The 21,752-nt window shown below is 50.7% G+C and overlaps 1 protein-coding gene across 2 annotated transcripts; it reads right to left on the bottom strand.

Moving 5' to 3' along the window:
- Nucleotides 1–262: 262 nt before the first annotated feature.
- Nucleotides 263–20,469, bottom strand: BAG3 (BAG cochaperone 3). 2 transcript variants are annotated; one of them, XM_072971990.1, is made up of 4 exons: nt 19,938–20,469; nt 4,666–4,992; nt 2,869–3,252; nt 263–1,259 (listed from the first exon to the last, which is right to left on the bottom strand). In XM_072971990.1, the coding sequence occupies exons 1-4, from the start codon at nt 20,121–20,123 to the stop codon at nt 441–443; spliced, it is 1,716 nt and encodes a 571-aa protein (XP_072828091.1). In that variant the 5' UTR covers nt 20,124–20,469; the 3' UTR covers nt 263–440. The 2 variants fall into 2 exon arrangements, with proteins under 2 accessions (XP_072828091.1, XP_072828092.1); XM_072971991.1 differs by having other exon boundaries at nt 263–1,256.
- Between the last annotated feature and the right edge of the window lie 1,283 nt (nt 20,470–21,752).

The raw sequence follows: 21,752 nt of genomic DNA, 5'->3' as shown, positions 1-21,752 counted from the left end.
AGCTATGAGATGATGAAAATCATCCCATTAAAATGGCAACACTTCTGAAAAATGGGTTTCCTGTTTAGTGATGGGAAATTGACTCCCCATCCATCCTCCAAAAAACTCCTTCAGTCCACAGCTATAGGAAGACAGTTCACATCCACAGCTAACATGTGGGGCCCGTGCAGAGAGAGGGCCCCAAAATGACAAGCAATGCGGTTAAACTTTTATAACAAGCAACTTCTTTATTTGTACAGAATAAGAATACGGAAGAAAAGCATCACTTTCCTTTTAGCCCTTTTATTAGTGTTTTGCCTACACCCAAGTTACTGCGTACCAAGCGGCTATGAATAGTAAAAACCAACTGATTTTCAGTCCCTGAAGTGCATGCAACTTAAAACTCCCTAACGCACACAATCAGTCCCCAGTCTCTGGGGTGGATTTTTATTTAGTGGAGACTACGGTGCTGCTGGGTTGGCAGCTGTGTCTGTCGTGAGGCTGGGGTTTGGAGCTGCTGCTTCTTTGGCTTCTGGGTGCTGGGTTTCGGTTTTGGGATCTTCTCCATTTCCAGTACTTTCCTTGCTCTTGTCTGCTGCCACGGCACCCATCTCCATGATTTCCTGCAGTGGCTGATCAGTTTCAAGGGAGCTGGGCTGGAGTTCATAAACCTGGACTTGGCCGGGGACATCTATTGCTTTCTGTTCAAGTTTTTCCAGGATGGTCTGAACCTTCCTGACACCATCTCTCCTGGCCTGGCGGACATCAGCTCTTCCTTCAGGGTCCACCGAATCCAGGGCCAGAAGCTCCTTGGTCAAATACTCTTCTATCATCAGGTACTTCTTGTCTGTCTTCTTGCCTTCAAAGTTGTCCACAGCCTGCTCCAGCCCTTGCACCTTCTCCAGGATGGCTTCTACTTTCAGCACACCTGGATGTTTCGGGGGCACCTCAGCTTCTCCGGGTTTGGGAGGTGCGGCTTCTGCGGGGGCTGGGCTGGGGGCTGCTCTCTCTTCTGCAGCCACATTCTTAGGGGAAGAGGGGACAACAGAAGGGGCGGAGCTGGGAGGACAAGGCACCGGAGCAGAGGGAACCTTTACTTCCACCTTCTCAGAGGGAGGCGGGGGCTTCTGGGAAACAGGTTGAGAATTCACCTCCTTGCGGATCACCTGAATCGGGATGTGTCCAGGAAGGAGATCTGGTCCAGCTGCTGGGCCTGGCTTGCTTTCTGGTTTGTTTTCAGGTTGAGGAACAGGTGACGGTTCTCGATGAGTCATGGGCTGCTGAGAAGAGGCAAGGACACAGAGGTAGTTTTAGTAACTGGCTGGGAGTCACAGGTAGCGTTTGTAGCTAGGACTGACTGGAGGAAAACAGAAATGACTCTTTAAAACTTTAACAGTACAAAAGAGATTTTTTTAAAGTCAACCAACAGCTGTTAACAAAATAAAAATATGATATTAATCATGTATGTGACCAAACCATTGTAATGCTTCCATTTGTTACCTTGGTCTATTGGTCTGTTCTCACTGAATTTTTCTGGAGATGGTACCCTTACGGCAACAAAAAGAAAAACTTTTTCAAAAATGAAAATATCAGAAACTCATGCTGACTGCTGAATTTCTTTAGCTCAAAGTCCTGGGTGACTCAGACTTTCAGGTGATGGAGCCTTGGAGTAACAATTGCCACTTGTCCTTCATTATGCTGCATGACAGCCTCTGCTCAGGGTGTGACCTTCCCATCTCCTGTTTCAGAAAAGTTATAATCGTCTTCTTTTTCTTTAAGACTTAGATAGACTCATGATTTCTGCCCAGACTGGTGTATTTTTGAAAACAAGGAAGATGCCTGGAATGGTTAGCCCTGCGAGAATTCTGCTTGGGCACATCTGTGCCTGAGCTAACACTCTGCTCTGCAGCATCTGCGCTGACTACATACTGGCTACTCAGGCTGAGATACGCTTCAATGTATAAACTATAAACCGTAGCTATATTTTTTTTTAAATGAACTATGCTTGAAAGAGAAGTATTTTGGCTCATCAAGCATTTAAGTGAACATCTAAAACCCCCTTAAAAATCTCACACACCCTGATTCCATCAACTGGGAAACAAGAGTTGCACTACATTATTTTTAAAGCACTCCCAGTTAAAAACACTAAATCCCACCATAATGTTCTGTTAGGTCAAATCTTTTCAAGCATCTAAAAAGGGATCTCTGGACAAGCTATAAAAGAGACACTACCACAGACAAACAAGGTTAAGGTCAGAGCTGAAGCGATCAGATGAGTATTTTCAAAATGCACAGAATACTGCAGAGATGCTGAATGGTAAGGGACTCATACAGGGCACCATGAGAAAGGTGAGGAGGCTTTATGAAAGCAGCAAGACTGGCTTTTCCCTTGGAGGATGGGGAGAACCTGGATTGAAAGGCATTTCAGGAAGCAGATTCAGCTTGAGTAAAGGCACTAAAAAGGGAATGACAGAATGAACAAGCCTGCAGAGTGGAGAAGGGGTATCAGTGAGGCAGGAGACGAGGCTGTGGCTGGGGTGTAAAGGGGGCTTGTGGGGCCCTGAGAGGGTGTGGCAGGCACTAAGACACCTGGGCCCCAAGTGGTGAGTGACACTGTGTTCTGTCCACCGTTTCCCACCATGGTGGCTGGAGTTCTGCCCCTGAGGGCACAGCAATGGAAAATGAGCAAAAGGTATAAAAAGTACCAGCGGTTCACAGCCCTCGCCTGTTTTCTGAGGACGATTAGCCGTTTGCAGGATCTCACTTTCCCCCAGTTACGTGTGTGTAAACCAGGAGGGGCTGGTAGGGGGACTCAGGGACCCTGCACAGAGCTCCTCAGGCCCTGGATAGATGCTGTCACAGCCAGTTTGCCGACACCAGATCCCATACCTGAGGCTTGTCGACCACAGTGTGCATGCGGAGGGGCGATGGGGCATGCACCGGCGTGCTGCTTCTGGCTGGAGAGCCCTCCCTGCTGGACGCACCCCGGACGGGTGACCGGAATGGGGATGCTGTCCACGTGGTCCGGGGCTCCCAGTCATCCCCCTGGATCTTGTGGTACACAGGCTGGTGGGTCTGGTATTCAGACTGCTGAGCTGGGTAGTGGGTCTTCTGGGCTTGGTGGAAGGAGGGCTGGGTTGCTGGCCGGGTGACATTCTGCTCGTGTATCACAGGGATGGGGATGTAGCCCCGGGGGAGCTGGTGACTGCCCAGGCTGCTCCTGCCGGAGGAGGACGAGGACGAGGAGTCCGAGGTAGCTGGAGACTGGGATCGCTGCAAGACATGAAGGGTAGACACACGGCCCATGAACGACCCTCTGCCTGACCCTCTGACTCTGCTCCCATTACATGCCTGCTCAGGGCAGCAGGTTTAATATGACCTCCCATCTGTGAGTCTTTCCATTTTCAAAATGTAGTGTTAAGACTGGGAGCTCAGGAATCAAGAGGCCGGGGCTCAAATTCTTAACAGCGCAATAGCTTCAGGAGCTGCATTTAAAATACAGAAAAGAGTACTTCCCTCACTGGGCTGGCTTCAGTGATCTGTGTTATGTGCCCTTGCACAAGTGCCAGGAAGCGCTCACTATGTTTCATTTGTTGTTGTCACTTCACTTCCTCTTTCCTTAAACCCTCCTCCGGCTGATCTACAGACGAGTCAGGCAGGCCGTGGGAATGCGTCCCCTGTGTGGACCGGGCAGGCCAGGCCGCTTTCACTCCCAGACCACCTGCCTTCCATTCTGGAGAACTGGGAGGGTGTTTCCCCAGCTGGCTTCTAAGGGTCCTGCTGGTTCAAATATGTTAAGATTTCTCTGATTGATGTGTCACTTTTGATCTTTACAACAAATATAGGAACTGCTTCTTCGAGAAAAGGAAAGAGCCACCTGGTGCCCCACATTAACTGTGATTTTTCACTCCTCAGCAGGCAGTGAAGCCAGACAGATCCCAGCTCTGGATGCACCCAGGGAACGAGTATTTGTGCTCAAGAGCAGATCCAGGGGACACAGACGGGATGGTCTGCAGACAGGAAAATCAAGGGGGCTTATGGCTCAGGAATCCTACTGGGGTCCACTGGCCCTCAAATCTCAGCTAAGATCTGGATTAGGAACTACTCTCTAGATATCACTGCACGGAAGTGTTGACTTCAGGCTCCAAACCCTGTCGTAAAGCAGCTGCCTTCCTGAATTCTCATTCCGGGTTTCCTTTTAAACTGTGGGACACTGTGAGGGCAGGTATGCTGTCTCATTTTCATGTCAACACAGCTCTAAGTAGTTGATACTTACCTGTAAATACTGGACTGAATGAAATAACACAGGGGATCTCTATGTTTCTGATACAGAAAGCCCGCTGGGAGTAAGAGACATCAAATTAGGAGCCAGAAAGCCAGGGTTCCAGTTCCTGTGATGCCACTTCCAACTTGATGATTTGAACCAAGCTATTTACCCTCCTGAGGCCCCATTCCTTAACTACAAAAATAAGCCTCGATCCCTGCCCACTTGAAAAACCAACCTGTGAAACGCTGTCAAGCGACTTTTGCTGGGTGACCTCTGATGCCGCACACCAGGCCCAGCCGCCCTGATCTCACCAGGTGCTTCCCTGGGGCACCGTGTCAGCATCTGGGCAGGCAGGGAAGCAGGATCACTGGCACCCCCAGGTCGCACCCCAAAGGCCCACGAGTCAGGCCTCTCCTTACCTCAGGTCCATGCGGGGCTGGCGGCGGGGCTGTTGCGCCTGCCACTGCCGGTCCACACTGCTTATCTGGCTGGGTGGCCTCCACCACACCCCGCAGAGGGGACTGGGACCTCTGCGGGGCCGCCACGGCCGCCTCGGTTTGGAACCGCTGTGCCCCGGGCTGGGGGTAGGCAAAGACAGGGTGCGGCTGCCGGCTCTCGGCGCCTTCGTGGAGGACGGGGATGGGAATGTAGCCCGGCCGGAGCTGGGGGTACACAGCACGCCCTTCCCTGGTGGCCAGCGGCCTGGAGCCCTCCCGCGAAGGCCCGTTTGCAGAGGATGAGGTTTCCTAACACAAAAAGAGAAGAAACACAGACCCGTTAGCAACTGGGAAGGAAACAGCCCTGAAAAGGAGAAAGCACGGGGCTGAGCGCTCTGGTCTTCCGGAGTGACCATGGGGCCCACAGCGTCCGCCAGGACAGCTGAGCACAGACAGCGTGGGTACCATCCCTGACCCTCACTTCCTCCAGATGCTCCCCTCCACTCCTGAAGCTGCTGTCTGCCCAGCAGCCTAAGAACCAGGGACATCAAGAGAAAGCACGTGAGTCAAAGTGTCTGCTGAAGCACAAGAGGTCCCAATTTCCCGAGCTGGTAAGACAGATTTCTTTCCTGGGTGACAAGGCAGCAGTGCATGTAGGAGAGTCACTGACTATCCCCAAGATCTTCAGAGACCCAGGCGAGGAGGTTCAACTCCAACTTGCTAAATTATGGCCAGCTTCACCACTTCCTAAGAGGTCCTCGTGTTTCCCAAAGATACAGAGTTGTGCTGGACCCAGACAGGCCACAGCTTGGAAATCTGCAGCAGAGGGGCGGGAAGGGGGGCCAGGGTGAGGCTGCCTCCTCAGGAATATTTTCAGAACAAGCTGCAAGAAGGGAGATACACAAGGAATGCAGAAGCAGCACTGGATGAGAACAAAAACCAGGGATTAGTTGTGCTGGTCCTGTGATGCCAACAAAGCCTGCCTGGCGGGGAGCGGCTGGGGTCTCTCTTCTGTCCTGTCATGAAGTTCTCCCTTCAGCGGCCTGGCTATTTTGGGACCCTTGAGAAGGCCAAGTTCCAGATGTACCACAGAGAAAGATCTTGTTTCAGACAACAAGGCTGGCCAGTCACTCAGCGGGCAATGTCATTTCTCACCAAGCAGAGGCCGGGCAATGAAGCCAGGGACCCCTATGGCTTGTGGTCCTGTCTGGCTCCCGGGCACTAGAGGGTCCTTTTACAGAGGAGAGGGTGGAGGATTTGTGCCACTTACACACATTTAAGTGGATGAACTATTAAGAAGGAGCTTGATCCTCCCTTACGGAGGCATCTCTCTGAACAAACACCAAAGGCCAAGGCTCTGGGAGCTTCAGGGTATAATTCCCACTGGGGCAAAACTGGTCACAAGGAGGCAAAGCCCAAGGCTGCCCCTGGAATGCAGCCCTTTCAGATCCATGAACTGCTTCCCTCCTGCCCCAGAGGGCCTCCAGCACACAGGAGAGGCAAGGGTGTTGCCGTGTCCTTGGGGACACCAGCAGACAGGCACTCTCAGATTAGAATGCCCACGTGCTCAGGGCGGGGGCATTATTTTTGCCTGCTTAACTCTCAGGTCACCCAAGAGCAGGGAGTGGGTCCAGGCCTCACATTCAAAACCAATTCCTGCCACGAGACAGGCGCCAAAGGGAGGCAGCAAGAGGCACTGAAGAAACTCGTGCTGCTCAGTGCTGACTCATAACAGGCCGCCTGGGCAGTTCCTCCACTCGCTGGGGCACCCTTCCCTGCAGCCCGGAGCGGGGGCCCGGACAAGTGCTGGGACGTCGTCTCTCTGGCTTCCTCCCAGGCTCACACAGAAGCCTCGCTCCATCCGCACGGTCCATGGAGCTGGGCAGTTAGCAGCCCTTATCCGCTGACCAGCGCCTGGTGAACGTCCTGCTACCAAGCTGTGGGGTACCGTGGGATCACCAGACCAGCAAGGCATGACCCCTGCCAAGTAGGGGCTTACCAGGCAGTTTAAAGCTACATGACACAGACCAGAAGCAAAACTCCCTGGAAAGCACAGTGGGCCCTGCAGATGGGGCACCGCATGGGCTGTTCTACAGGGTGTGGCTTTCCTAGACGGGATGCAAGTTCATTCTCACCTCTGCAAGTGACAGCTCTTTGATCTGGAGTGATTCTCTTAGCCTCTGTGAGCCTTAATCCCCTTTTCTAGAAAATGGAGCTAGTAACACGCCCTCACAGGACTGTCATGACGTTTTATGAGAGCACAAGAGGGATGCCCAGAGGCAGAAACATGTGTGAATTCCCTCCCAACACAGGCACGTGATTATGCTATGCAGACCCCGAAATGTCCAAGGAATCAAATCTGAAGGACAAAGTTAACTGGTGGTGACTGGAGTCAGAATGGTGGTTGCAGCTGGAGGAAATGGGATTGCCTCGGGAGGGTCCTGAAAGAAACTTCTGAGGATGGAAACGTTCTCTATCTTTTTCTGGGTGGTGGTGGGAAACGGGTGTACACCCACGTACAAGTCTCTCACGCTGTACACTTCTCTGGAACCCCCACCCTGCCCATCCTCAGCCACGTTCCACCCATACTATCTGGACCGAACAGATGAGGGCTGCCAACTCCACCATCCCCACACAGCTGGTTGTTAGCTGTGCCCCCACCTCAGACCCTTCCAGGGCTGGAAACCTTAGACAGGCCTGGCTGGGGCTTGGCTCCTCCTGGGAAAAGCCCCTGGATTCAAAAGGTACTGGAGCCGGCCTGCCAGGAGCTGTACACTTAACGAATCTCACTGAATTTATTTTGTAACTTAGTTGAAAGAAAAAAGGGAAGAAAAAGGAAGGAAAAAGGGAAAGAGGGAGGAAGGACAATCCCTCCTGCCCAAGGGACTGTGTCAGCAGGACTGCTTCCTGGAGCCAGTATCTGACCTGGGTCTCGGGAGCAGTACCACGCTGGGGTCACTGGAGGCAAGCGTGTGGCCACTGTAGGCAGGGGTGGGGGTGTCAGAGCAGCAGTGGGAAAGGCTGCGACACTTGAAGGTTAAGTGCTGAGCTGAAGAAGATAAGGCTGGAGGCCAGAGGAGGCCAGAGGGCCCCATGTCTACAGGAGGACCTCAGCAAGATGGGAGGAACTAAAAGCAGAAACTAGGACACATTAGGAATGAGAGAAGTCAGGGATGAGAGTAAGGATGTGAGGGCAGAGCAGGGGCCGAGGGCATGGAGAGGAGGAGGAGAAGGAAGGGAAAGGCTGGGGGCTGGCAGGACAGGAGGGGGAGTGAAGGGAAAGGGCCACGGCCCAGGCTGCAGCTCTGCCCCTGGTCCACGAAAACAGTGCTGTCAGGGCCCAAGCTGGAAAGCAGGGTGGTCACAAGTGGCCTGGAGGCTGCTTTCCTACAGTCCTGAGATTTGCACTCCTGGTTCAGTGTGAAATAATGACCCATTTATGCCCGTTTAATAAAAAACGCACACATCTCTTCGTGAGCATCGCCTTTCAAGGAAGGCAGGCTCCTCTGCCACTCTGGTGAGGACTTTGTTTAGAAAACATGACTTTAGGTAATTTAAAGAACCACATCACTTCCACAGAATGGAAGACTAAACACTTCTACATGAATGAATAATTTAAACTGGAAATGAAACGCCCACCTGTACCGGATGCCCATGCCACTGCTCATGTTTCTTCTCTGCTCTCATCAGAGCCCTGTCAAGAGCAAATGCTTCCATCTACACTAACCAAAAAGTGCCACCCAGGAGAATGACACTGCCCTTTCTGTCTTCTGTGGTGTTTTCATCATAGCCTAGTGAAAAAAAATGTAATTTTTTAAAAGAAAAAAGTTAAAAATGTTTAATATTTATAATTCCCCTAGAGTATGACTAGAACATGTCTCTTCAGTCCCATAAGAAGTGTTCTCAAGTTCAAGTTCATGTCCAGAAAGAGCCTACTGGTTACACCAACCAGCATCTTTTGTAGAAGACTCACTACCTGCCCCACCCGGACTTCACTGGGGCCTGGGGAACCTGCGCCCTGGGGGTTGCATTTCTGTGTGACACCATGATGGGGACGGGGCACTGTCACAGTGACCCAGCAGATGAGGCTGGGTCTCGCCTCCTCATCGCCGCCGGCCTTGGCTTCTCCAGGAGCAGGGATGGCATTACAGGGGTGATTTTCCAGTCAGCTCAGCTCAGTATCCTTATCTTTGGGCAGAGACATCAGGAACACAGCCACACAAAATCCAATTAGGAAGTAAGAGCCTGACTTTCACTGCTTATCTCACTGCATTAATTTGTAAGATGCACTGGTAAATTCTTCTCCTTTGTACACTGCATTAAAATCCTCTGCAGGCCCCAAACAACTCCATGAGAAAGCTGGGATTAAAAAGCAGGAAAGACCTCCTCAGATGAGCCAAAATCTGCCCTATCAAGTACAAGTTATTATTATTAGACAAGCCTGGGGTCAGATTCTGGGCTTGGGTGAGCCTGTGGCTAACACAAGTCTTGTTTGCTTAAAAGCATATCTACTTTCACTACTGAATTTTAGTAACAATGTGGGTGCTAAGGGGACTGGTAGGAGACTTGGAAAGAGACTGTATTTGGTCCCAGAGCTGGATCTGCCCCTCAGTATGTGTGCTGTGTAAGCAGCTCACATCTCCCTGGATGTCAGTTTTCTCAGCTGTGAAATGAAGGGGAGGCTCAGATGTTCTGTAAAGCAGTGGTTCTCAGACTCTAGCAGGCACGCAGGAAATGCAAAAAAAAGCAGACTCTAAGCTGAACCCCAACAAAGTCTGGTTCAGTAGGTATGTGGGGAAGCCCAGGCGGGACGGCACTGGGGACAGCGATCTAAATGAAGTTCCTTTCATGTCTGACATTCTCCATGACCTCTGATTTCCAAGGTCTCTTCTGGCTCTAAACATCCACACAAAGCTCAAAAACAAGGAAAAGTCGATGTCTCAGAAACCTAAAAATGACCACTCAGTCATACTCTGTTAAATCGTATCAGAAATCACTGGAATTAAGGTGCCCCAAGGGTTCATGTACCAAGTGAAGAGGAGGAAGCTGCTGACCCCCCACGAAGGACTCCTTGTGCCTTAAAAGCCGGGTAGGACCATAAAAGCAGGGCAGGACCAAGTCCTGGGCACCTGCAAGGTGTGCAGCCACCGCTGAGCTGGCGTGTCGCACGATCACGGCCTGAGCTGCTGCTTTGGGACCAGCCAGGGAGTAGGGTGTGCCTCGACCCAGCTACATATGGTTTCCATCCACACTGAGTGGCCAGTGAACCCTGAAAACGGCCTCCCGTGAGCCCCAACCTCAGTTCCGTGGTATAGTGCTCTTTTAAAAGTGGGCTCGACACCCACAACCCAGAGCTCCCGTCCGCGTGGTCTGGATGAAGGCGAACAGTGACAAAGGCACTCTGCGGGCTGCCCGGCAGCACCTCGGCCCCGACGGCCGTGGAGTCCTAAGTAGGACACAGATTCTATTAACTGGGTTTTTAGGCCAGAAGAGCCTCACGCTGGTCAGGCAGTGACTTTCACTAATGACACTTCAAAACTTCTAAAACAGGGGGGAAAAGCTGGAGGGAAATAGGAATCCTGGAACTCCCTATGTAGCCAGGACCCGGATCAAAACGAAGTGGTGTGGCTTACTTCCATGAGGCAGGAAGCAAAACAAAAGGAAAATTCCTTCTAAAGCACAGAGAGCCGAGCTTCATCACCCTGTCAAAGCTTTCCATGTGGTATTACCGGCCATAGAAATGGAACAGGTATTACCGCCAGTGGGTTGTATCAACAGACATCTCCATCCCCACAGCCGAGCTCAAAATTCCCACTGGAATGTGGTAAAAGGTCTTTTTCACTGCACCCAGCCCTGTTTGGGGCATATACGGACCCCGGACAAATTCTGAATAATAAGCAGAACCCACATCCACCAAGTCTGTCTGCAGGACTCCTAGTGAGACAAGTGTCTGCTGCCCACCGACTCTGTAAGCAATCTTGTCCCAAGTGACTGGAGGCTTTATCTGATATGCCCGTTATTAAAGTATGTGTACCTGATCCTGGGATTACTGACTTGGGTGTCCCTGTGTGTTTCTATTAGGGAAAACTTTTTTTTAAGATGAAATTCAACATTGCTTCTCTTTGCAGCAGGGGTCCCCGTCTTCAAGTTGCCATCCTGGACTCCAGTCCCGCCCTGCTGCTCACCAGCTGTGTGCCCTGGAACAGGACTCCTCGCTACTAAGACTCAGTTTCCCCAGTTATAACAATCCCCATGCCTGCCTGGGATTTTTGCAAGATTTAAGTGAAATAAGGCAAGGGAAAGTCTTTATAAACTGTGAGCTGTCTCATGCCCTACATAATCGCCTTCCTCCATTCCACAAATAGTTACCGACGGACCCAGCTTTTCCCAAGCAACAGTTGGCTGAGCTTACTGCTTACAAAGTTGTGAATCTCGGTCTAATTCCTCAGTGGTCCACCAAGTTGCTAATGAGCCTGCTAGAGTTAGAAGCCCCTTTATCTGAGCGTCTAAGGGCACAAATTAGCAGGGATGTCATTTTCTCTGCTAAGAACTGTATCTGAAGTCTCACAACCTGGAAGCAAAGACAGCCAAAAACAACTCCAGGGGCCCACGCCCTAAACTTCCCTCTCCCTCCAACAGGCCCCAGGCCCTGAAGGGGCCTTGTAGACAACCTCACCACTGAGAATCAACACCCACTTGCAGTGACCAAGTCTCCTTGCACCCCTCCCCCGAGACCTCGGGGACAGAGTCAAGCCAGGCTGGAGCAGGACCACTTGGGAGCAGAACGTCTGCTGCTGTCTCCCCAGCACCCTCAGTGTGCCCCTCCGGGGCAAGCCAGTGTCCCAGCCACAGCTGGGCAGGTCCCCTGCTTGGGGCTCAGAGTCCCCCAACCTCTGGAGCCCTCCTCAGGGATTCCATGGAGCAGATGTGGCCAAAGGTCACAAGGGAAGTTACTGCAGAACCAGGCAGAGAACCCAGGTCACCAGAGTCCAGCTCCTGAACTTAACCCTTTCAGGGAAATTAAAAACCATCTACTTCCTCTTCAGAGAAGAAAAAAAGAGTAGAGATTTGCTTTAATCAATGCAAAGCCATGAATCACAGATGGAAAAGTACCTGAGATTTCTATATCAGGAAGCAAACTCTGTCTGAATTTAGGTAAAGAGACTTCCTCATGTGCATGGGTACATTTCCATGGGCTTCTCAAGGTCTTGTCTCATATTCAGGTAGAACACTGGTCACTCACTGGGCTCCTCCATCTGTGAGACGCCAACCATGCAAAGCGTGCTGTTGGTATCAGGGTGCTGGACTTCACTAAACATGCATTTTATACAAATCACAATTTCTCAAAAGAAAAAAAATCTCCAATTCATCAACCACAGCTCAGGCTAGGGCTCTGATGGATGGTGGCAGCCTGGTGGCGGCAGCGGGGGGGCATTCCTGGGGGACGCTCCTCCCCACCCTAAGCAGCTTCTCAAAGCATTCCTCCTCCAACAACCACACTGTCCCAAGTGGGTGCTGGCAATTAGAGGCCCCCTCCCTCTCCTTCCACCCACAGAGACATTTCCGCCCCTTAGAGATGGGTCTGGTACACATGCACAGGAGGCCCCTCACTAACATGGCTCCGTTTTCCAACACCGGCTAGGCACCTGTTCTTGCCTGGCACTGTTCCTATGCCTGCGCCTAGATGTCAGGGGAGACCCTCCCCACAAGCAGTCAGGGGTGAGGGTAAACATAGCGTCCCCTGCAGCAGAACACAGGATACAAAATTCCCCTGGTCTGTCTTGGGCAGAGGATCCAAGGTGAGTCCACAGGCTGATGGGGCTGTGGGCTGCAGGTCTGGCTGAGGCTCCAGAAGGCCAAGAGCCTTCATCTGACCCCCATGCTGCATCCCTGAGTTACTCCCAGCTACTACTACCCTCATGAGGGGCACAGGAACCCCTAGGTGAGCGTGCTGAGGGCATCCAGATACTAGTGGAAGGCGAGCCAGCTACAGGGTTCAAGATGGATAACAGGAAGCCTTGCTTCTGAGAAACAAGATTTCATATCTATCTGGGAATGGACAGAACCACATCCAGCCAGAACGTCCACTGGGCAGGGAAGCCAACATAATCTGTCTGTGAAATCCTTTCTGGCTTCTTGGTGAAGGCTGGGATTGTCTCCACAGACTGCACACACATGTCAGGTCAGGCACTGGCTCATCACCTTCCACGCACCATCCCTCCAATCCTCAGACCCTGCTGGATGGGTACTGGTGTGTGCCCATTTCTCAGAAGGGGAGAGTGAGGCTCAGGGAAGGTGAGTGATTCACCTGAGATCACCAGAACCCAGGTCTGCCAGACGCCAAGGCCACGGATATGTTAACACTTTCACTATTCCTGCCACATCTGTACACTGTATGATAACTGTTTATGGCTAAAGTCTTCAAACCCTTCATCTTCCAGGGGTTAAACGCAGCAGGAGGGAAAGCATTTCATTTCGCCCGGTGGAGCTGGGCTGAGGCTCAGACCTGGAACATTCAGTACGAGTGTGCTCTGGGTCAGGGAGCCAGGCTCCATGCTGAGTCACTGCCTGGCTGAGGCAGGGCAGTGGCAGTGAGGGCACCCGGCTCTGTTCTGAGTCACCACAGCCCCGAAACTCCACACACGCCCACTCGGGGCCTCTGGAGGGAGAAAACCCAGTTCTACCCCAGCAGGAGGGCTGGCTGGTCTTGCTCTGACGCTAAGGATCCGTGGGATAATTTGGAAGATTCAAAACGTGATGTGGCTGCCTTCTCTGCTACACACACGTTCTCTCCTGTCTTCTTGCCGTTTCCATTTCTCAACTATCCATCCATTCATTCACTGTCCAAGAAGAATTTTTTAACTAACTGAAAAGGACTACAACTCCACTTTATTTTATTTTATTTTTACAATTTCACTTTACTTCAAATTAAATTTTCAAGAAACCAAGGAAGTTATTTTGAAACAGGAAATGTTTGTTCTTCAACAGGACGCTAAGGAATTTTCAGTGGGAAGTCTCACCTCAATCACTAGGGACACAGCTCTGCGCCGGGAGCTCTCGGGAGGTACGCTGTGGACAGGCTCCTAGTGTAGGCAGTCCACAAGCTACAATTCTGGGCCCTTCGGAACGGACAGTGAACAAGAAGCCTCACTCTGCAGTGTCTGATCTTACTGCCAGCCACACTCACACACAAAAAAGCAAAAACAAAAACAAAAACTGAAAAAACACTCCTTCCACAGCGCTGGGGCCGCTGTCTGCAGCTGTAGACCAGCGGCGTCTGGCTGTCGTCAGCAACCAGCCTCTCCGGCAGGCCTGCTCCAAGATGCTGTGTCATTGGTGGGGACAAAAAAAGAGCTTCTCCAGATCTGTAAGGATGAACTTAGGGAATCAATACCAAAGTCCCCTGTGGAGAAAAGGCCATTCAGAAATTCCATAAAAAGGAACCAGCTCCCGGGGAACATCTGCGAGCCCAGGACAACGCTGATCAGGAGCCAACAGAAGGCTTCTCAAGACACACTTCAATACCGGATGCTTTTCTTCAAGCAGCCTGCCCGCTCCGGAGCCCGGGCCCAGGTTTTACTCTTCTCCACACAGCTCCGTTTGATTTTACCAAGCCGGTAGACCCTGCCAGGCCCTGAGACGCAGAAAGATAAAAGAGATGCAGACTCTGCCTCTGGAACACTCAGCCCCAGCCCGCAGGGACTTGACCCCAAGGCAAGGCAGAAAACTGCTTGCCTTTTGGAGGAAAGATTCAAATTAAAGTGATGTGGAGTCCAGCGCAGGGGCAGCCTGCTTCTAACCAGAGAGATGCAGGAAATGCTCTGTGGAAAAGGCACTGAAGGAGGAAGAACTGCCTTCCACGGAGCATTTCACACAGTGACATGCAGGGAGCGGGCACTCAAAAACCTTGGATAGGATGGGTAAGTAAGTGAAGACTGGGGCCCATCTTCTAAGCTCAGGCCCAGGCTCAGGAAGTGAGCCAGCATTTCTCATCAGCTGTAGAGAGACGGCCTCAAGGCTGTTTGTCACCGGGGCTGTGCTGGCGAGCTGGGGGTATAAAGGACTTTCGAGAAGCAGCCAGGCCTGCTAGTGGCAAGTCTCCATCACCTGGGGTGGGGGTAAACCTCTGGCCACAACAGTCTTTCTGTTTTGTCACAGCTGACAGTCCTCAGGCCAGGCAATCCTCTCTCTCCAAATCTGTTTCCTCAGGCATAAGGTGAACCTGGTAATTTCTACCTTAGTGAGTGCTTTGAGGATTTAAAGAGATAAGGTTTGTAAAAGCACCCACCTGTGTCTGGCATATATATATATATATATATATATACACAGACAGAAAAAAAATAGGTTCATTCCTTCCTAAAGAAATGCTCTCTCATTAAGCTTCTGCAAGCTGCCTGTCTTGCTGAAAAGCTGCCAAGGCCCCCAAAGAAACTGTCACAGAAATATGTGAAGACTTAATAACACCCGGTATCTCACACGTCGCACAGTGCCAGACAACGGCTGGAGATCAACTTCCACATCTGCAAAAGGAGGGGATTTGGAGCTTAGCTTCAGAAGTCCAGCTGTGGGTCTGAGAGCTGAGGCACAAGCCGATCACAGGGGTACAGACTTGATTCACAAGCAATGTGGAGATGGGAGGGGCTGGAGAATTCCACAGGCAGGTATGAGAGAGGTTTCTTTGGTGTCCACCAGCACTAAAGGGTGCTCAGAGGTTCCTGACAAGCAAGGCCTTCATCTTCTGCTCCCAGTTTTCCTATGTAAGGTGTCTTAAATATGTAACAGCAACATCGGACAGAAAAAAATATGAAGGAGAAAGGGCAGGTTTGGATTATAAAAGGTTTCCTAATTTTTATGAAAAATACCAAATCATTTTAAAATGTCAATACGAAGTAATAAACATGTAAAGTAGTTTATATAAGGCAACTGTGTATCATTCCAGAAACAAGGACAGCGCTAATCAAGCCTCATGGGTGGTACGTAGCTTTCTGACTCACAAGCAGCCATAACTGCATCAAACGTGTAAGCCTTCCAGGCCCCTGGCTAACGTCAAACACCGCCACGCTCCTGCGCACTGATTCGACCCTTTTAAAGGGCAAATATACGTCACGAAACAGGGGACAAGCTATGTTCAGTTCTTGCATGAGCCAAACACGGACTGTTCTCCAGAGGGGAAAATGAAAGCCCTGGATGAGCTGGACGCATAAGGCATTTGGCTGTGTTCTTTATCCACCCCCAACAAATCCCTATTCATCAGGCATTAAGAAATTTGCTCCAGAGTAGCTGCAACTTGCTGGAAATACAAAGGAGAGAAGGGCCGCTCGCTTCCTTACTGTGTTCTGATTCTAAGAGGCACAAGAGCTTGCCATCGATCTGCAAAGAGCAGGATGATCTCATCTTTAAGAACATTCAGGAGGCTCCGCTGAACATGAAGCAGAACAGATGGGTCTCTCTACCTCAGCTGTAACTCTAAACATTTCCAGTTTCCTCTGAAAGGATGTTTCTACCTGTCTGTCACAGAGCCTGAGGAGAATCTGTCAAATTACCGTGGTGAGATTCAGCCGGGAGGGCAAGACAGGAAGGAAAGGCTCTGGCTCGCTTCTTCCCAGGGTTCAGGAGGGTCTCAGGACCACCTCCCCTACCCAGCATTGCCACTCTGCCAGGCTCCACCCCTCCCCACGCCACCCCCATCATCACACCCCTAGAAGCCATGCACCAGGCGAGTTTTACCACAGAGGAATGGAGGCTTGGGAGATGGCCCTGCGGGTTAGACGTTAAGCAGGCGCCCTTAAGGATGCCAAGGCCTGCACAGGCGCACACTAAGTCACAGCCTCCCCACCCTCCTACTAAGTGGGATCATCATCCTTCAGTGGCTCCCAAGTGCCAGCCTGGCAGGATCAAGAACCATCAGGGAAGCTCTTTTGACATACAGATTTCAGGACCCTACTCTGAGTGGTTCAGATTCAACAAGGGGGTGCGCAGCTGGCGATCTGTGTTCGGCAAAGGCTTCCCTGGAGACTACCAGGCTTGGGAATCTGCCAGGGCTGGGGATCTCCGAGGCCTGCAGAACTAGAACGACCCTGGTCTCCAGGGAGGAGGGTCTCCCTCTGGCCCCAGGGAGGTTTGCGAGGGAGCAGCCACACTCCCAAGTATCTGGCCTCCGTTTTAACAAGGAGAGCCTGGAGGAGCGGCTGCGTGGAAACTGTACATCTCCTGACTTCAAGGCGGACACCGGCCTCTCTGCCAGAGAAGGGGCCTGGACGGGTATGAACTTGCCAGGAGATTAGTGGGAAGCCCACGTGTGCAGAAAATCGATATCCAGGAAGACTGCAAGTGGGGAGGTTCAGTCGCTCAGACTGGAGCTGGATAAAGCCCAAAACCTTTGCCTCTAGCTGTCCTGGGTCTGCAGTGAAGGGCAAGACACTTGCTTTCACTTGCCCCCTCTGTAAAAATGAGGAAGAGTCACTCTAACCACTGCAGCGGAATGGGGAAGGATCAACTGCAGGACAACGGAGTATAAGACTAAACCAAACACAAAGTTCTAGTCTTTTTCTTCTTTCCATGAAAGCCATTCCTTTACCAGCACGGTTAAACTGTAAATACCCAGAAACTGTCTTCCCTGACAGACAGCTTTCTCTGTTTTTCATGCTCAATGAATAGCTCTTTATTGATTGACAGCATCTCTTCTTGAAGTTAGGGATGCTAGAGGGTAGGGGGTGGGGTTCTCTTAGCTCAGTTTCTCTAAAATCCCATTTTGTTTTCCTCCAGAGCCCTTTTCTCATTACACATTAAGAAACTAATTTTCAGTATAAGTAATAGTGAAGGATCCTCCACTGTATTAACTCTGGAGTAAGGTGACGTTTGTGTAAGTGAAAGTGAATTAGTCATGTAGCTGTTCTGAGTATAACAAAGCACAAGCTTGAAAGTAATGAAGCCCACAGAACTAATGAACTGAATGCTAGCTTTCTCCTTATGTCCTGGTGCCATGCTGACAAATCTCAGGTAACCAGTTCGGTAAAGAAAGCCCTTTTCTTAAGTTGATCACATCCGGACATCACTATACAAGCAGTCACAGCACAGAATTCAGCTACCTAATACTTGGTGGTCAGGAGGACACAAAAGTAATCAAGCTTCACAGTTTCATAAAAATTTAAGACTCTTCTACATTCTTCTGAACACATACACTGCCTCTTATTAGGATGTTCTGGTGTAGTTCTCTCTTTGCTACTGGTATTAGCTGAGTGGCCTTTGGAAACACACTTGAACTCTGGGTTTCTTTCTCAAAAAAACAGAGGCTAAGCTAAAAGATATTTAAGGATGTTTCAACTTTAAAATTCTGACTGTTAAATTTTCAAATCAACTTTTCCATCATCAGACTTCTGATTTAGTAGCTCCTATTTTCTACTTATTGAGAACAGTAATAGTAACTCAACCTGTTTTTTCTCCCTTACGGAGGTTTATGAAACCACAGCCTAACCCATTCACCAAACGGGTGCCCAAAGATCCCAACCTGCTGGGTGAGTTTCATGTTGAAAACAAAGTGCCAGCATGGTGGGACTTACACTGCACTCGCAGTGGATTTGTTCAAACTTGATCTTCACTCACCATGAAGGATACCAGTGGATTTTGACTGTCCCTGTGTCTACAGGAAGGAAGCCTTAAAAAGATAGTTTTATTTATTGATTGATTTTTGCTTCAGTAAAGATCTACATTCTTGGAGACCACAGTAACTGAGTTGGTTTGAAGTGAGCATTAGTTTCACGCAATATGAGCTGAACAGACACACAAAAAAGTGTATATAATTATGCCCATTCCAGGTAATTACAGCCTCTTGTACTAATTTTCAGAAATAAATACACAATTAATTTTTAAATGTAAGTTGTTGAATATACAATGTCTCACTGCTGGGCACCAGAACTTTATCAATATTTTGAAGAAAAAAATGCATAAAAATGAAGGTGGATCACATAGATCTTTCTTTGAAAACAATGATTTATAAAGCATTTTTAATTTTGTGAATTTTTAAATCTTCAAAGTAACTTACCAACTCTTTATGACTTTTATTTTTATTTTGATGAGACAACATAACTCTACCCTTTCTTTAAGTGTATTTCTTTTTGCCAAGATTTATATTTTGAAAAAGCTCAAATTTATAGAAAATTACAAGTAGTACAACTAATTACAATTAAAAAAAATTAATAGACTCATTCCAAGTTTATATTTTCAAATTTTCATGCTCCTAAGAAGTATATATTCTTGCATATATGTAAATGAGGCAAACCTCTGTATCCACGAAAGTATTACTACTCAGCTATCTGTGTGTCAGAAACAAATCCTAGGTATTTTAGTAACGTAACAAGGAAGGGAATATACTGCCATTAAAAAAAAAATCTTTCTCTCCAGTGTGAGGCAATGTCTAAGGCAACAGCCAACTAGGAGACAGTCCACATCTTTGGTTTAGAAATTGCCTGGGAGAACAGCATCTTGTTTTTAACAAGTCATATTAGAATATACTCTTATTGAAAACAGTTTCAAACAGTAATACAATTTTAATTTTATATACAGAAAGAAAGAAAAAAAAGGAATGTATTTACATCAGTCTCCTGAGTCACTCTGTGCCTGACACCAGAGAGTGAAGTCAAGATATCCTCAACCAAGTACAGTAACTTCAGGAGGTAAAATTCCTAACAGACTCTAAAAGACACCCCCCCCCAGCTTGCCAATGGCCCCCTGGCGTCCGCCGAAGCGCGATCAGCAGAGTGAAATCAGTCTCAGCCCTGGAAGACGGGAGGAGGCCACAGCGGGGCCTTCGCCTGGGCCTCCGAAACTGAACAGGCTGGCCGCCCCTTGCCTCCTGGCCCATGGCCCCTCGAAGCCGGTAGACTGGACCTGGCGCCACCATGCGATGCGGGTCGCACTTCCCGCCCGACCCCCGTAAACCAAATGCAGCCCAGGGAGGACAGTCCTCTCCCGGGCCTCCCCTCGCCCGGACGCCGGCCAAGGGCGGGCCTGGAGAGGGGGGTTGTAGGGGCGTAGCAGGCCGACCCCCCTGGGAGCTGGTGTACTGGGGGTCCGTGCGTCCCAAGTGGCCTTCACTGATCTCCGGGGCACCGGCGCGGGCGGGCTGCGGCCGGAGCACACAAGGCGCTTCGCGTCCCCGCAGCCCGGCCCAGTCCAGCCGCCCCCGCCCAGCCTTGTCCCCGCCGCCCGCCGTCTAGGGGGGCCTCTGGCCAGGGTGCGGCGCGGGCCCTGCTCACCTTGGGGCCCTCGGGGGGCACGCGCGGGTCATTCCACGTCGTGGTGCGGCTGTTGTGGTCCACGAAGAAGGGCCAGCCGGTCTGCGGGTCGATCTTGATCTCCCAGCCCGGGGGCAGAGGGTCGCGGTCGCCGGCGCCGTTGCCAGACGCCATCTGCACCATGGGCGAGTGGGTGACAGCGCTCATGTTGGGTCGGGGTCAGCCCGGTGGGGCGGCCGCCGGGGTGCCGAGTCGCGGGGTGCTGGGGTTGCGGGGTGCCGAGTCACGGGGTCGCGGGGTGCCGGACCTCCAGGCGCAGAGTCGCTCGCTGGCTATAGCCGGAGCTAGAGTCCTGCGCGCCGCCGACGTGTCCGGGAAGCCGGCGCCGGGCACCTTTATGAATTAAAGGAGGGGGTGACGTGGCCGGAGAGGGCTGGAAGTGTCTGGAAATAGCCTCCTCACTGCCAAAGGGGAAGGAGGAGATAAAGGGAGGTAGCAACTGGCCGGCTAGAAACTTCTGGTCCCATCCAGAGAAGTTGGCGGCGGCGCTAGTTGGATGCAGAGCTCCGCCCTGAGTCATCGGCTATATTCGTGGCGGGGCGGGGCGTGGGCGGGGCGAGGGCGGGGCCTCGGTCCGCCCGCCCCTCCTCCACCCTTCCACCTCCTCTCTCGCCCCAGCTCGCCGGGTGGGTGTCCCCCGGCCCAGATCGCCCCGGGGTGGGCGGAGTTGCATCCGCGGGATCCGCCTGCCGCTGGCCGGCGGGACAAGCGAGCCCCGGGGACGGCGTATCTTGGGCCAGTTTCGGTTTTCAGACTCGCTCCCTCTTCAAGACATGTAGGTGTTCCGGGGACTGGGAGTCCGCGCGCGGGACATCTGCTGCGGCTCCTTCGTGTGAAAACAAAGTCATCGTTAGCCTTCAAAGTGGATTTAAACTAGGGTCTCTCCCACCTCCCGTTTGCACCTCCCATATATTGATACGCGGGGACACTGGCCTCCCTCAGTTACGATTTAATCACTTCCATGGGCTTAAGGGCCGTCCGAAAGGAGCGCTGGAATGTTGACCTGGCACCATTAACGGAGGCAGAGAGAAAATGGAAGTACAAATGGAAACTCACCTGCCTTCTTTTTGAAACCTAATGAAAGAAAGATTGCATCAGCCCATGGTTTTATGCTCCTGAACCTCGTATCTCAAATATAGAAACTATCATTGCAGTGAATAACTTTAAGGAAAAAACACAATCTTTTGAGTTTTGGTCTTTTTTATGGTAGGGGTTGGTTCTTGCTAACTTAAGTCTTACCCTTCATTTGGGAAGTAGGGAACAAATCGAATCATGAACAAATTCTGTTTGGTTGTTTCAGTGGTGGTCACACTTGTAACCTCAGCCAAGCACCTGGATTCCTCTGGGAGAGACAGTGCCCGCAGAGGAAGAATTGGGAGGGGGGTTCTGTTTTAGATCCTTAGGCACGCAGACTCATTCCCTTCCCCAGAAACATTCTGGAAAAGTGACTTGGACTAATGTTGGGCCCAATTTTCTAACTTAAATGCAGAGAACACCCTGGAACCCTCAGAGACAATACATCTTGTCTCTTGCTGCTCTCAAATTACTCTGTTTGGAGCAAATGCTAGAAAGGCTTGCCAATCATTTCCAATGGAATGATTCTCACAAAGGTCTACTTACCAGCTTTAAAGTACAAACACTCAGTTTCGTGAAAAAAGAGATGATGAAGCCCCAGGAGCTGACTTAGGTCACCAAACACACAAAAGACTGATGTAAGAACCCAAATGCCAGTGCACTAATTTACCATAAGAAGTATTACTATTCAATAATAAGGAG

This window comes from Vicugna pacos, chromosome 11 (assembly GCF_048564905.1).
Source record: "Vicugna pacos chromosome 11, VicPac4, whole genome shotgun sequence".
Classification (NCBI taxonomy): domain Eukaryota; kingdom Metazoa; phylum Chordata; class Mammalia; order Artiodactyla; family Camelidae; genus Vicugna; species Vicugna pacos.
The sequence above is the reverse complement of the archived record's forward strand: the minus strand, read 5'-3'. Positions and strand labels throughout refer to the sequence as shown.

Coding starts and splice junctions, on each gene's coding strand:
- BAG3 (XM_072971990.1), bottom strand. CDS start 20,123: ATGAGCGCTGTCACCCACTCGCCCATGGTGCAGATGGCGTCTGGCAAC. Junction 3,253..4,665: donor CAGCCCCGCATGGACCTGAG/GTAAGGAGAGGC, acceptor CATGTCTTGCAG/CGATCCCAGTCTCCAGCTAC. Junction 1,260..2,868: donor CTGTGGTCGACAAGCCTCAG/GTATGGGATCTG, acceptor GCCTCTTCTCAG/CAGCCCATGACTCATCGAGA.